The following is a 15963-nucleotide window of genomic DNA, read 5'->3' on the forward strand; positions in this document are numbered from 1 at the left end:
TGTGTGTGTGTGTGTGTGTGTGTGTGTGTGTGTGTGTGTGTGTGTGTGTGTGTGTGTGTGTGTGTGTGTGTGCATATACGTCTGCATATACGTCTGTCTGTCTCTGTCTATGTTTGTGTGTGTTTTGGATGTTTTTTTTTTGTCTCCATACGGTGTGTTTGTTTATATTGTAATGGGATGGGATGTAATGTGTGTTTGTGCGTCTTATCTCTGCGTGTGTTTGTTTGGCTTGACCTTCTACTTAACGTGTCCCTATCAGGACTGGATGAAATGCTTACAGACGTTCTGCAGTAACCTTAGGAAACCGACACAGTCCACCTCCAACAAGAGACTTCGCCAGGTACTCTCTCACAAACACAGATCCATGCATGCACATTAGTCATACCCATATCCCCCATCATAAATTCATTCACACACAGGCATCACAAACAAACACACACACACCCACACACACACACCACTCTAATTCTTCACCGTTTTCTCGTCCTCCCCTTTCAGGTCAGCAGCCTGATGCTGTATGTGGAGGAGGCCCATAAGCTGCCCATCAAACACTTCACCAACCCCTACTGCAACATCTACCTGAACAGCGTCCAGGTGGCCAAGACGCACCACCGAGAGGGCCAGAACCCCGTCTTCACCGAGGAGTTCATCTTCGAGTGAGTCCGGCCGCCTCGCAACGCCAGGGGGGTTCTGGGGGGGGGGGGTTCGCTTTCAGTGCCACAACTACTTTTGGTGAATAAAGAAATGATTGCTGCTGAACAATGGATGATTTGTTGTTGTTGTTGTTGTTTTCCCCTCCAGTGATCTGTCAAGTGAAATCAACAGGTTTGAGATCAGCCTGAGCAACAAAACCAAGAAAAGCAAGGAGAGTGATATATGTGAGTGCATCGTTTGGAATCTTGAATGTTTTTTTTCTGTGTTCCTTCAAAAGCCTGTGTCTTTGTTTGGGCTGAGGGTATTACAGTCTTACATTTATTGTTCAACACTGCCCTCTGGTGTTGACTTTGCAAATATCCCACAGCAAGCTCTGCTGGTTAAAAAATACATGTGTATACCAAGTCTTATACCTCTCTCACTCTCTCTTTCTCTTTCACTCTCTCTCTCACGCTCTCTCTCTCTCTCGTTTGTGGTTGTGTGTGTGTGTGTCCACATCTTCTCCTCAGTGTTCATGCGGTGTCAGCTAAACCGGTTGCAGCGGGGCCAGATGATCGACGAGTGGTTCCCGCTGAGCTCCCACATCCCGCTGAAGGGCATCGAGCCGGGCTCGCTTCGCGTGCGCGCCCGCTACTCCATGGAGAAGATCATGCCCGAGGAGGAGTACAGCGAGTTCAAAGAGGTACGCCCGCCCCACACACACACACACACACACACACACACACACACATACACGCATACACCACCCCCCGCTCAGCAGGCCGCTTCCAACTCCATCACACCACACTCGCACAATCAATCGTGACGGACAGCTTGTCACGGATGAAAGGGAGCATGGATCATAGATGATGCTCAATCAAGAATTCTGCCTCACGCACTCAAGTTAGTTTAGCAGCTTGTTCAGGAGGGACGTGTTTCGAGCACAGCAAGCCTTCCTGGTCGGAATTGACCTCATCGATTTACATTTAAGTCTGTCAAGTCTTATTGCTGTTAGGTCTTTAGATCTGTGGATCACTGGAGGTCTGAACACGTACCACAGACTTATATGAGCATGCCTGAGTGTAGAGAAGTAGACTGCATGGTCCAACAGAGACGGCCCAAGCTGACCTGGATTTAGGTCTGAAACCACTTAAACGTGTGAATATTTCAGTCTTGGAAGACCCATTCTGGCAAAAATCAACGAATTAATCTATTTCACATGTCCATTAAGTTACAAGATATATCACAAGAGGGGAAAAAAATAGTTTAGATGGACAGTGCTCCAGCTTATGTTTCAGAATAACTAATCACAACAGCCGATTGTTGTACTGTAGCTGGACAGATGGAACCCAATCCTGGCTGAGTATTACAAATCGCTCTGGAAAATAGCTTTTGTGAGAACGCATCTGCACATGTAGCTTCACAGGATAAATAGATAAATCAGAGATAGCTCAATTAGCTCCCCGCATCTGGCTGGAATGCATCGCACAGATCGAAAAAAAAAACAGATTTATTTTGTTGTTATTATTATCAATAAACGTTATTCAAACGTTTATTTCACCGTTCACACAGCGGTTTTATTATGTTTGTCCTAATACAGTCCCTCTGTGTTGGTCTGTGTGTGCCCTGTGTGTACCTCTGTGTGTGCAGCTCATCCTGCAGAAGGACTTCCACGTGATCTACGCGCTGGCGCACGTCTGTGGGCAGGACCGGAGCCTGCTGGCCAGCATCCTGCTGCGCATCTTCAGGCACGAGCGGGCCGAGGCGCCCCTGCTCCGCACCCTCAACGACCGCGAGATCAGCATGGAAGGTGAGCGGGATTTTCTCACTCTACACACGTGAATCACACACACACACACACACACACACACACACACACACACACCTCATTCACTCACAAATGCTAAAAACTCACTCACTCTCTCACATACACACACACATACACACACACACACACACACACGCACACAGACACACTCACACTGCCATCTCCAAAACACACACACAGAGCATTGTCATCCGCCGCCGCTGTTTGTCCACAGATGAATATTTCAGGGCCAACAGATGTTTGAGAGCTCGTGGGATTTCCCTCAGGGCTGCTCATTGTGCCTCTCCCCCTAACGAGCCACTTCAGCCAACCAGTCGCCGTTTAGAACGGCCATAAGTGCACGTCGTCTGGCACCGCTGAACCAGTCCAATTACTCTTTCTCTCTCTCTCTCTCTCTCTCTCTCTCTCTCTCTCTCTCTCTCTCTCTCTCATCCTCTCTCTCTCGTCCTCTCTCTCTCTCTCCCTCTCTCTCTCGGTTATACTCTTACACACTCTTGCTCTCTCAGTTGGAGAGGCTGTGGTCAGGTGACAATGACAAGCGCGTTCTCCCTATGGCCATATGGTGGGCCATCCATCACTCCATTCAGTGGCCCATAATGTCAGCTAATGTAATAACTTGTACTCTTCCCAAGTGGCCAGACCCCCATGTAACACTTGGGTAAATGACTCATCATTTTCACATATAAAGTAGGGGTTTTTGGAAGCCTGTCAAATGGCGTATGTAGAGAAGAAAGATTGCTGTGACTTCAGTTAAATCACCAGATGGTTGGAATTGAACACAATGTCTGTTGTCTGTTGCAGTCACATAGTTTGATGTTGCTGTATAATCCAGTCATACATTGATCTAGTGTTTACGTTTGTTCCATTATCATGATATCTGTAGGCGCTTTTATGTCTAGATGCCACGATGATCTGCTGCTCTTGAGAGTTGTCCAGATGTATGTTGTAGTCTAGTGTTTCTTTTGCGCTAATAATATGTTTACAGAACAACACACACACAGAGCAGTCTTGTGAATGCAGACACTTGTTCCACGTCTGAACTCTGGTGTATTTATTTAGACGTCACGATGATCTCTCAGTCTCCTGTGCTCCGCTGCCATGATGTATTTGAGTGCCATGAGTTTTGCCCTTTAAGTGGTCCAACACTCCACTCTTCCCCACCCCACCCCACCCACCCCCCTGTCTGTGTGCCACCCAAGACGAGGCCACCACGCTGTTCCGCGCCACCACCCTGGCCAGCACGCTGATGGAGCAGTACATGAAGGCCACGGCTACGCCCTTCGTCCACCACGCCCTCAAGGACACCATCCTCAGGATCATGGAGAGCAAGCAGTCGTGCGAGGTGAGCCTCCATCCACCATGGCAACTTCTGCCATGGGAGGAATAAGTTTGTCTTCTGCATTCTGCATTCCGGTTCCCTGTCTCTCTTACCTACCTGTATGCAGGTTAACTTCTTTCTTAGCAAAGGCTATTTTGCATGTAGTCTTTGGTCTGTGAGGATTTATGTCAGTATTACACATCAATATGTGTGTGTTTATGTTTTTATTTACTGCATTGACTAAATTGACTTGTACTTTGTCAATGTAATTCCCTTATATGCAGGGATCAGAGATCAAATATTTTGATATGGCGTACACACCCTTGTTTATTCTTCCTAACTGTGTAACACCCCATGGCTACAGCTGAACCCCTCCAAGCTGGAGAAGAACGAGGACGTGAGCCTGAACCTGGCGCAGCTCCTCAACATCCTGTCCGAGCTGGTGGAGAAGATCTTCATGGCCGCCGAGATCTTACCACCGTAAGCACGGACGCATTCCCACAACTCTTGGCTGACCTCCCTTCATTACCGCACCCTTCCTGCAGGAGTCGCGGGGTCCGTCAGCGCAGCGGCCTTAGAATTGGCCCAGCGACTTAGTAATTCCTCAGCAAATGTGTGACCGGCGGGGTTGCTGTGAGCAGCCAAAGGAGTAGTGTGTGTGTGTGTGTGTGTGTGTGTGTGTGCGTGTGTGTGTGTGTGTGTGTGTGTGTGTGTGTGTGTGTGTGTGTGTGAGCTGTGTGCCAAAGGAGAAAACGAAGTTGGCATGCTGTGGATGGCCAACCGTGTTGAATATACCTCATACCTAAAAAATGAAAAGTGAATGTTTGGACATTTTTCGGTGTGTTGACATTTCAGGGTGTTGTTGAATAGCAGGATGGGTGCGTATCTCTAGGAGCCATACATAGCTACTTCAAAAAGCATTTACAAACACACATTTAGCCAGAACTCCCAGCCACAAATTGTACATACTCATTTATAGGACGCCTCAGCTAGTTAGCGCTCTCGTTGTGTATTTTGTGTGGTTTGTGTGCCTATATGTCACCCTTTTGGTTTGTGGGGAAGTGAAAGAAGACCTCATGTTGACTCATCTCCTCCCATGTCCTCTGTAAAACAGGACATTGAGGTATATCTACGGCTGCTTGCAGAAGTCTGTGCAGCAGAAGTGGCCAACCAACACCACCATGAGGACCAGAGTAGTAAGGTAATAAACCACAAGGACTTCTATTTCTATTTTTAGAAAAGGTCATATTTGGTTGAGTTTGTTCTCATGCAGGACGTTTTGCTTAGCATATACTGTTTATAAAAAGTTGACCAATATCAAAATCTTAAAAAAGAAAATAATAATAATAATAATAAAAAAAAGAGATAAAAACGTTGTAGAAACCTTAAAATATTAGAGGTCTTTAAGACAAAAATCCATTTATAATAGGTCTGTAAGTTTTATTTGGGAGAAAGGCGAGCCCCCTTTACCCGCTGTAACTAAAGGAATGGACTCTACTGACCTCTCCTCTCTCTTGCAGTGGCTTTGTGTTCTTGCGACTCATCTGTCCAGCCATTCTCAACCCCAGATTGTTCAACATTATCGCTGGTGAGTTCAGCTCCTGCTATTGGCTGACATTTCCACATTCCACCAACATGTTATACAGTAGATTAGTTGACTGATCAGCTGTGACATAACATTGATAGGGAAACACAACAGTCAACAAGGTGTTAGAATAGAACAATACTGGGCACAGGGTGTATTCCTTTAATGCAAACTAGTGAACATTTTAACCACTTATCAATCACAATACTTGAACAGAGTAAAGGGCCATTCACACCAAGAACGATAACTATAACAAGAACCATAACTATAAAAGTGTCCACACTGACCAACGATAGGCAGAGTCTCTCTTTGTGTTAATGAATGTGATGGGTTTTGATTGGCAATTAGCTTTTTTTATCGTTCTCAAAATCGCTCTTTGTAAAGTTATCCCCAATCGTATCATTCATCATGACGTTATCGTTACAGTTTATGTGTGAACGCTGTCATTCATATTAACAAGACCAGTATTTGTTTATAGTTATTGTTCTTGGTGTGAACGGACCTTAACTCTGAGTACTTCCAAAGTGTACTCCCCAAATCTAATGTTAGAGATGTGTGTTTGACTTGTGTTCCCTCATCCCTGTAGATCCTCCCTCCTCCACGGCCGTCAGGACGCTCACCCTGGTAGCCAAGTCTGTCCAGAATCTCGCCAACCTGGTGGAGTTTGGCGCCAAGGTACAATCCCCCAGGCATCAGAGTCCAGACTAATGAGCGGACAAGGCCACAGTTTTGGAGTTGAATGTACCTCATACCTCAAAATGAAAAGTGAATGTTTGGACATTTCTCCTAAGGGTGTTGTTGAATAGCAGGATGGGTGCTTGTGTTTGTCTCGTCTCTAGGAGCCATACATGGAGGGGGTGAATCCGTTTATCAAGAACAACAAACATCGGATGATCATGTTCCTGGACGAGCTGGGAGTATGTCAGATCTTCTTTTCCTCTCCATTTGTCAGACCTCTCCATTGCCAGTTCATGCTCATGGAAAAAAAAAAAACAATCCCTGTGAGATATCGTGCTGTTCCAGCAGTAATGGATATGTGTGTGTGTGTTCTCTACAGAATGTCCCAGACCTCCCTGAGGTCACTGAGCACTTTAGGACGGACCTGTCCCGTGACCTGGCTGCCCTGCATGAGATCTGTGCCACTCACTCAGACGAGCTCCGCACCCGTAGCAATGAGCGGGGCGCCCAGCAGGTGTGTGTGTGTGTGTGTGTGTGCGTGTTTGTGTGTGGTGCTGCTGTAGACGGAATCTCAGATGTGTTCAAACTTGTGTGTGTGTGCGTGGTGCTGTATACAGAATCACGGTGATGTTCAAACTCTTCTGAACTGTCATCTCATGTAGACAGCATTCAGTACCTGTGTAATTATTCTGTGTAAAATGACATAGTAAAGTTGACGCCATGTGTTTTCCTGTTCTCGTTTTGTGCAGCACGTGCTGAAGAAGTTGCTGGCCATCACTGAGCTCCTGCAGCAAAAGCAGGCCCACTATGCCATGTCCAACAGCAGCAGGTAGTTCCCTCCCCCCCCTCTGTCTGTTCTCCTCTGTGTACGGAGTAGCAAATGGGATCCAGCACTTTCCACCCACATCACTACGGCAACCACCACCACCACCACCCATCACCCAGTCATCATCCCCATCCTCCTTCGTTTCATCATCCTCCATGACAACTATGCAACTTCTGCCACCAGAGTGTCAAAACCAAGCCAAGACCCCGACTCCTGTTGTGACTGTGACACATTCATGTCGACCGTTTCACACACAGGAGTCTGTTTGTGTGTCCCCCCCCGCACCCCTATCCTCCGTTTCCGCACTTTGAACACATACAGTTGACCAAGTCTGAGTTTGATGTCTGTGATGTAAAATGAACAGGAAAAAAAGCTTCATGAATCCTCCAAAAGTATTCAAATTCCTGGTTGCCAAAGTCTTCTCAGCAGTTTGTGTCTCGGCTTTAAGTGAGGAAGGTTAGTCACGTGACTGAATGCTACCGCTGCCCCCCCTCCCCCCCATCCCCACCCCCTCTCAAACTTCCATCCCTATACATTAACTGGATTGTGTGATCTGTAAAGGTTTTTTTTTTTTTTTTATACATTTCAGACTGACATATTATGTGGTCATATATGCAAATATGCTGACTTGCTTCTCCGCTCATCCATCTCCTTTGGTTCGGTCACAATTCTATTGTAGATTGGATTTCTTATTTTGTTGGCAGAGCGTATGGGTATTTTATATCAGGACAATAAATTCTCTTGCTGGAATCATGAGTATATAAATTGAAAGAAGCTGCATTTTTTGTCTATGAATTGTTTCACATATCTGTAAAGGGGCTGGGCCTTTCCTGAGGCCACACATAGAAAGTACAAGAGAAAAATGAAACAACAAAAAAAGAAAGAAAAAGCATGATCTTGGGAAGAGCTCATGGAAGTCTGTTATGTTTACACAACAGTTGATTTGCAAATAGTTCAGACTGTATCAAGGATGCATGCACTTATTAAATCTGTTTTTATAAATTAACAATGTACAGTCTCTCATAATTTAGTCAGGCACATCTCATCAATCTGCCAGTCATCACTGAATGCCCTTGTGTAACTTTGCAAATGAAATGCTAACTGATTGAAATATGGTTCTCGTAATAGTGCCAAGCCATTCCCGTGTCTGTGTACAGGTCATGGTGTGAATACAAAAGAAAAGTTGCATGCCTCTCTGATTGTGGATGTGGATATGACATATTATTGCCTTTTCTCTGAGGTGATGAAATTGGAATATGTTTGATCTATCTGTAAGAATGATCTTTGAAAATGACAGCCAAGTCAGAATCCAATGTATTGTAAGAAAAAAATATTTAATTCTTAAAAAAAAAAAAAAGTCTACAAGACTCATGACGATGCATTCACAGGAAAGCGCATCTGTAAATATGGATCAAACTGAGCGATAGAATACTGCTCTGGAAGAACTTGTCCATCCATGTGTCATCAGCAGCAGAGCCAACATGCTGCCATGGTGCCTAGTGGTCTTCACAGGGAATCCAGATCCTCATCTGTCCAGACCTCCTGCAAATGGCCCTCATTAGACCACAAGGAAAGACAAAATCCATATACTGTAACTATGCATGCATATGTGTTAAAAGAGTTAGAGTTAGGACTTCACTTACGTCCTCGGTGAGAAGTGGCTTTTTGGCGACCTCATGTTCCTCCTCGTGTCCTCGTTTCCTTTTCCTGTGAGAAGACGAGGAGACGACCAGAACAGCCATAAGAATCTCAATTTTTCCACACTGATTGTGTCGGGCTGTGTTTAGAGTGTACTGAAACCTCCCATTATGAGTGTACTGAAACCTCTCTCTTCATCGGATCATTTCCATGTCCCTCATCATGCTCCATCCATCGTCATAATTAAGTGCACATGCATCCCACAAACTGTTTTTGACACTCTGCATGACAGCAATGCCTTTGTAGATGCACACTGATGTTATGCTAATGTACTGTGCATGCATGAGACTCATCAGACTGCAAGATATTGTAAAATATATTGTTCAAGGAGTAGGGGGGACCAAACACAAGACGAGCCCTGTGCACCAGCCACTGTTACCAAACACAAGACGAGCCCTGTGCACCAGCCACTGTTACCAACTGCTTGTTTCTAACAGAAATTCTTTAAAGGTCTAAACAGATTTAACAACAGAGGAAAAGCTCGCACTTCCAAAAAAAAAAAAAAAAAAAACACACAACCTTAATTCAATTTTTTTGTCTTAAAGGGGATGAAAGATGTGGGTTTTTTTTGTCAAGGCTCTCGGGTTCATTAACGTCTTGACAGAGAAACACTGTTCTTTTATCCTCTGTGCCAAATAAGATGTAGATGAGATAAGGTACGCCCAATTTCCTTTATTCATTTATTTATTTCTGTTGAATAGTGTCGCTTTCCTCCATCTTCAAAGTCTTCCCCGACCTAGACACAAAGAGGTTCTTAAATTCTCAAACTAACACTGGCAGCCTGATATTTCTGAGCTTTTGCTATGGCTGAGGAGAACAGGCTGAAAGCCAATCTTCACAATATGCTGTCTAACATGTTTCTATGGCCTAACACTGCACACGCTTTGTCTTGCAGAAACGAATGTACTATACTGACTACCATCCAGGTTATGTGAAGTGGATATCAACAAGAAAACGACTCCCAACAGGATTTAGTTACATGAACAATCAGAAAAGAAAGACAGAAGGGGGAAAACAAATCAACGATGCTGGAGCTGAGATGTTTACCAATGACCTCATATATACCAAAACAGCTCCAAATATAATCTTTTGTCCATCCTAACTTATTTCGAATATACTGTATGCTTCTCATTCTGTTGTTAGTGTGCTTAAAATGACCCCCTGAAGTGGTGCGGTTACCCTATTTGGACCTAAAACGTTATTCTTATTATATAGAATACATTGTGCATCCTAACCAAAAGCAGCTTAAAAATCAAAAACGCTCTGCGCCTCTCCCTTCTTGATGCTTTTACTTCAACCGCAAACGGACATCTCTGTCGGACTTTCAATTTGTGAAAATCGGCTGCCTGCAGGCATCCTGTAGCAAGCGTGGATTCCTGAGATCTGCGGGAATCCATCCCACTTCACGGACAACCTTTGCTTGTCAGCCCCAAGTGACCCGAGATAAAGGCCGCGATGAACGCGTCCCCCATCAGGGAAACGACACACAGCACCTCTCCTGAACACAAGCCTTAATTAAAAGTCTCTATCTAGACACAACCAACTGGATCGCCACAAACGCGGATCACCCCCCTGGAACAGGGAGGTTACCGAGCGTGGGACATTACCAGAGTACCGACTGTACACTTCAGCTGCTTTGCTTAGCCTCATAGTTAATCGTAAAAAACACCTGAGCTTGTATCCTTGAAAAAGAAAGAAAAAAAAAGAAAAGAAAAAAAAAAACTTACATTTGTGTTTGATAGATGAAAATATTTGTATGGCAACTCAACTTTGTATGATAGACAAAGTGTTTTAGCCCCTTGTGCTCCGTGCATGTGTTTACATTTGATACAACTCGTATGCTGTATATGCTATTCTGAGAGAACCAAGGATCTTGAAGTTACTGCAGTTCTAAGGTAGAACTTCTAGGTTCAAGATGGTTAGCTTTCTCCCAATGGTTTACACATATCCCTCTCTCGGCTAGAACTGATCAAGTGTTCTTTGCTTCTAAAACTGATAGCCAGAAGGGCTCTATGAGGAACCCTTTGCTGATTCCTTCATAGAACATTTCAAAGTACTTTTTTTTCGGGGATGAAGAACCCTCTTCTAAGAGTGTAGCCTTGGCAGATGTTGTAGCTTGGCTTTTGACCAGTTTTTGCACCCTTTCAATGAACACTGTCCCAACAATGTGTTTAGCCCAAACTCTCAAACATCCACTGACCGCAAACGCTGCATAACATTTACATTGTTCACCCAACAGGTCTGTCCATATGCACACTGTTTCCCCAAAGTATTCCAAGGTGTTTGTACTGTACATGATCGGTCATCTGATGTGCATTGCTGTTGTCACAGAAACCCAAGAAAACCTCAGTGTCCTTCACCACGGTACGCAAGTCAAGACAGATCTCCACAGTGAATCCGTGCCCTGGGCCCTAGTCCCAACACAGACTGATACTGTACTGATAATGTCTCCTTGTTATATCAGAGAGCTGATGTATTTTTTATTTTTCTATTTGATTAATATAGCCACTTTTGCATCTTAGATACGTGTTTGGGGCGAAAACAAAACTGACCGACCAGGCTGAATAAAACTGTTAGTATTTCTTCATGACTCTGAATTTGGTCCTTCTGTGCTATGTGAAAAACTGCTTGGTAGTCGGCTAAGTGTTAAAAAAGGGCAGGGGAAGAAGGAAATAGGTAGGTACTGTAGAAGTGTGCTTGTCCCTTGCTGCTTACAGTACATCACTTCCTTAACAGGGAATAAGGGCATGTGTTCACCAATCACGTTTTTTGTGCCCACGGCAGCGAATTTCAATACAAATGTATGAAGTTCAGTGTTCCCTACGCTCAGTGCCCCCTACAGAGAAAAGCCCTCGGCACTGACTGTTTTTTTCCCCGCAGTGCTCAGAACGCTGAAAGTTGAAATCTGCTCAACTTTTAGAACAGCGCTGGGCTCGTCAATGTCACTTCTCTCTCAACCAATCACAACTGAACAGGAAGTTGAGGGTGCTGTCAGCATAAAAAACGTGATTGGTGGACAGGCCCTATATGCAATATTGCTACTCTGAGGACAGTCACGGTGTACGTTAAGATCATTTCTAGTCAGTGTACTCACAGGTTAGTGGATGAGAATTCTGCGTGGATCCTTTCCAGCTTCTGTTTACACATGTTGACCTCTTCAGGTTTTGGCAGCTCATATTTTTTGGTGAGTTGTTTAATTTCTGCATGAAATTCAATAATGGTATTACAAAGATTGAAAATGTAATGAAATCCGTTTGGGCTCCCTCTGACGCACCTGGACTTTGCACAGCTAGCACAAAGACAGATGCTATATTTCAAATTAGTGAGAAATGTAATCAGTAAATCACTACTTAAGTAAGAACATAATATATGACAATTTCATTATGTGTGGGAGTATGCTTAAATATTAGCTAAAGTGATTGGAAGAACTTACTTCTCATGGTGTCCATCAGTTTTGACATACTTTCCTTGTCCTTAAATCCCATGCATTCTGTCAAATAGCTGGAGAAAATACAAAAGGATTGCTGTAGTACTTTTGCAAATGCTACTGCAATGAAGTGTGATTACTCAGATGCATACATATAAGCAGATCAATCACTGGATAGATAGATAGATAGATAGATAGATAGATAGATAGACAGACAGGTCCTGCTGTATGTGGCCTAAGTCTCCCTCTGCCCCGCACAACCAGATCCTTAAAAAACCTGAGTACTGGTTCAGAGACCTTAGCATGAGCTGTGCCTGTCATGTTTTCCCCAGGAGCCTTTAGAAGTCAGCTCTATTGGCTGGCGGTCATGGCACTTGTGTAAACCATGTCCCAGTTTGGTTGAAATGGAGCTAGTAATCAAGGATCTCTGGCTGCCCTACTAGATGACAGGATGATGTGGGCCGGATGGCATCTGCAGGTCACTGAAAACTAACACACATCTTCCTAGCTTTGCAGAGCAAGTCGGGTGCCCTTGTGAGAGGTCCCAATCATGCTGTCCGAGAACTGGAGAACCATTATGCAAGAAACCAAAAGTTTAAAGGGTCGGACAAAGACAGCTTTGAGCTTCCAGCACCATGGACAGGTCCCATGACAGGCGAAGCAGCGGACACTAGGAGGGCGCAACATACAGCCACACACTAGCAGACGCTAGCCCTACATTTCTGCTCCAAGCCAACATGACATGCAGGGATAGTCACTAAGAACTCATTTACAGTTAAAGACTCTTTTCAATTCAATTATGTAGGAATGAAACAATATCACAGCTACAGAGCATTAATTAGGGAGTTGGTTTGCATTGCCACACCACCACTGAAACATGACCCATTTAGAGTCATAAAGGGATTGAGTGGGCAAATTCTGGTGTTTTGAACAGTTTCAATCACATTAGGCAGAAAACCCAATGCGCTCTCATTAAACCGCTGACATGCCAGGCCCATAGTGCACTGCCAATCTCTCTGGCTCCAGGTCCCACCTTGTTTGAGTCAGTACATCCCATAATGGAGGGGGCTACAACTCACTGATCAGTCGCTCAACTCTGGCTAGGGGGAAATCAAGTCTCTGGAGCTATAAACACTTACAGAAATGTCAGGTTTGTGGTGAACAGTTGCTGCAAATTTGCAGCATATTTTGGTCATATTTTCATATGCAAATTACGTTTGTCACCAGAAGTTCATTGTAAGTTTGCTATTGTTGGCTTAGTGTGGTGGCAAATTACTGGAGAACACATTTGCCACTAGTGGCAAACTTTGCTGGACATTGGCAAACTTCTGGCAATATTTTCTGGTGAACTCATTTGTTTAAAAAGAGTAGTTGTGTGCACATCCCACCTTGCAAGAGCAGGACAAATGGAACTAGCTTCAATAAAAATGATGTAATGTCTGCAACACTGTTATTTGCTCCCATTTAATGTTTAAAAAACAAGCAATGTTTCGACCCTGCTGGGTCTTCCTCAGGCAGCAAATAGCAGTGATGCGGACATACATCCTTTTTTATTGGAACTAATTTTTCCCACAAATTACACACAAGATTGCTGCAAATCTGCCGCAAATATTTCATTTTTTGTAAGGAGACACATATAAGGGAATGATGCCTTTGCTTTGGGAAAGCAGGCATGTCCAAACAGCACCCACCTCTCCATGTTGAGCCCAGCCCGAGAGGCACTGTTAAGCACAGCGGTCAGGGCAATTTGGGAGGGTGAAGCCAAGAGTCCAGCATCAGTTACAGTGGCCCGGTTGAGGAAGTCATCCGCACTCTTCCTCAGCACCTCAGGATTCTCCAGCATTGGATACCTTGTCTAGGAGGAGACATAGAGAGAGCGCTCACTGACAGGTGGAAGGTGGACTTTCAGACCAGCTGCAAACAATGGATGCGCTGGAAGTCTTACCTTCAGGTCGATGAGCAAGCCCTCCATAGGTCGATAAGGGGTATGAATCACCAGGTGGAAGTTGAGCTGTTGGATGAGGAGGAGCTCATACTCCAAGATCTGCTCCAAGGCCTTCTCTTGCCCTGCAGGTGTCTCCTGAAGATTGCCTACAAACTGTGTGCTGGACACATTGAACTCGTCCACCTTGCAGGAGAGGTATGCACACGTCAACCTGTCGAAGCAGATAAGTGTACACATATGGCGTGACCCTACATAAGCAAAGCTAATTGCAAAAGAATATGCAGCACGTGGGGTTGCTCAGTCACTATTGTCTCCAGTGTGTGTCGGGAAAATAATCAAACGTACATTATTGTCCTAGGATGATACTCCATCAGTGAATTGTTCAAATAAAACCTCCGAAAATACATGATTGCTGTGCCCTAAGAGAAAGAGAGAGAGAGAGAGAGAGAGAGAGAGAGAGAGAAAGAAAGATGTGATTCAAGATTTTTTTGAAAGAGACAGCAATTTTCACAATGTATTTGTTTTCCAAAGAAGTTTATTATGAGTTGCTTTACCACGACGGATTTTGGCATTGTAGGTTTGAAAATGACACTGAAGTCCACTAGCCTCTTCTCATAGTGTCTGAAGAGCACCATCTCCTCATGGGGGTCAAGAAATAAAGACTCGTTGACTGCCTGCAGAGGGTGAGACAAAACATCAAGCTGATAGCAACTGAAACACTAAATATCTTAACATATAAGTGAATAGTTTGCATCGTACCTTTCCACTTGCCAAAGTCTTTGAGCGAAACTTCTGATTAGCTTCGTATCTTTGTTTCTCCAGGCTGGCCTCATTTTCGAAAAGCCAATACTTTTTCTGAGAACTGATGTGGTACATAATTGGAAAACTGCAGACAGAGACAGACACCATTATACATTTCACACTGCATAATGCTACTGTACTGTACACAGATGAAGTATCCAATTCGCCGTGGATTTAACGCACTTGAAAAAGTCACAACCCATAGATATTTCTGATTTTCAGGCTGACGTTATCTATCTATTTGGAATACTGTTGGTTATTTAACATATTGCACATAGACAGGTGCATCGCATAGACAGTAAAAGGTGCATTGCAAGATAACTTAACTTACTGAGCTATCACTGAAAATAGTAGCCTAACGTTGCCAGATGAACAACTGCACAATTCTAAAGCTCGCCTACTTACCACGAGATAACAGCTCTGGCGATGTGATGATTTTATTCCCAGTGCCTTCCCAGAAAGAGGTCAGTTTGAGTTAATGTAACAAATGTTGCTATAGCACTAGTAAATCAGACGACGCTAACGTTATCTTTTAACGAAGGCTATGCTATCTTGCGATAGATGTCTTATGACATATCGTCATGGTGGTTCGTTTCCCGTCTTGTTTTCCAATTCAGGAGTGGTTTCGAGGGTGTCGGTTACAATTTATCACGCTGGAAAGATGAAAATGTCCAAAGTGTATTTAAATAAATGAATAGTAAACAACTTTGCGCAAATGGATGCTACCGGTTACTTCTATGCAACTATCTTTGAATCCTTCCTTTTCACTAGTTGCGTGAACTCAACGGCAATACAAGGTGTAGTAGATTTGTCATAACGGAAGTATGTTGTGGTGAATAAGTTAAAAGTCCCATTTTTGGAGAAGTCTGGACATGGGTAAACAAACGGTCCCTCTGTATTGTGTCTCGTGCGGATGTCATCCATATGTTCAATGAAACTACACTGTTATCAACAGTCGATTACATGTATCTATTTAATTTAATTCCTGATTTAAATCTGACAGTTTCGTTTCCGCTTGGACTTATTCTCACTTATTTGCGGAGCCTTCACTATTTATTTTTATATTTTTAACACAAAAACTCATGGTTGACTCCTAGTGGTTAGGAAGAAGACTGGGATATATTGTTTACTTGTCAGTCTATGGCCATCACCGGCTTTGGAGAAATTCATCCATAGATGTGAATAATATGCCGAATATTTTATTTATATCATCTATGATGTGAA

At 43.9% G+C, this 15963-nt stretch overlaps 2 protein-coding genes across 2 annotated transcripts in view; one reads left to right on the forward strand and one right to left on the reverse strand.

The window, feature by feature from the left end:
- rasa1a (RAS p21 protein activator (GTPase activating protein) 1a) overlaps positions 1–7260 on the forward strand; it is a 39324-nt gene extending 32064 nt beyond the window's left edge. The window contains exons 13-25 of the mRNA XM_062543254.1: positions 260–340; positions 499–656; positions 802–878; positions 1164–1336; positions 2284–2443; positions 3661–3803; positions 4144–4259; positions 4894–4980; positions 5300–5367; positions 5951–6039; positions 6204–6281; positions 6422–6556; positions 6792–7260. Of these exons, the coding sequence (XP_062399238.1) occupies positions 260–340; positions 499–656; positions 802–878; positions 1164–1336; positions 2284–2443; positions 3661–3803; positions 4144–4259; positions 4894–4980; positions 5300–5367; positions 5951–6039; positions 6204–6281; positions 6422–6556; positions 6792–6875 (1449 nt within the window). The 3' untranslated portion in view covers positions 6876–7260. The remainder of the gene's footprint in view (positions 1–259; positions 341–498; positions 657–801; positions 879–1163; positions 1337–2283; positions 2444–3660; positions 3804–4143; positions 4260–4893; positions 4981–5299; positions 5368–5950; positions 6040–6203; positions 6282–6421; positions 6557–6791) is intronic.
- A 923-nt stretch (positions 7261–8183) lies between these two features.
- Positions 8184–15499, reverse strand: ccnh (cyclin H). The gene is made up of 10 exons (XM_062543256.1): positions 15145–15499; positions 14698–14824; positions 14493–14612; positions 14284–14357; positions 13939–14149; positions 13685–13848; positions 12000–12067; positions 11661–11766; positions 8512–8575; positions 8184–8410 (listed from the first exon to the last, which is right to left on the reverse strand). The coding sequence occupies exons 2-10, from the start codon at positions 14812–14814 to the stop codon at positions 8375–8377; spliced, it is 960 nt and encodes a 319-aa protein (XP_062399240.1). The 5' UTR covers positions 14815–14824; positions 15145–15499; the 3' UTR covers positions 8184–8374.
- Positions 15500–15963: the final 464 nt, after the last annotated feature.

The sequence above is a fragment of the Sardina pilchardus genome, chromosome 8 (genome assembly GCF_963854185.1).
Source record: "Sardina pilchardus chromosome 8, fSarPil1.1, whole genome shotgun sequence".
NCBI lineage: Eukaryota > Metazoa > Chordata > Actinopteri > Clupeiformes > Clupeidae > Sardina > Sardina pilchardus.

What these genes read in the sequence shown, in the direction of transcription:
- ccnh (XM_062543256.1), bottom strand. Translation starts at nt 14,814, where the DNA reads ATGTACCACATCAGTTCTCAGAAAAAGTATTGGCTTTTCGAAAATGAG. An exon ending in GCTTGCTCATCGACCTGAAG is followed by an intron (nt 13,849 to 13,938) that starts GTAAGACTTCCA and finishes GTCTCCTCCTAG; the next exon opens with ACAAGGTATCCAATGCTGGA. An exon ending in AGCCACTTCTCACCGAGGAC is followed by an intron (nt 8,411 to 8,511) that starts GTAAGTGAAGTC and finishes GGCCATTTGCAG; the next exon opens with GAGGTCTGGACAGATGAGGA.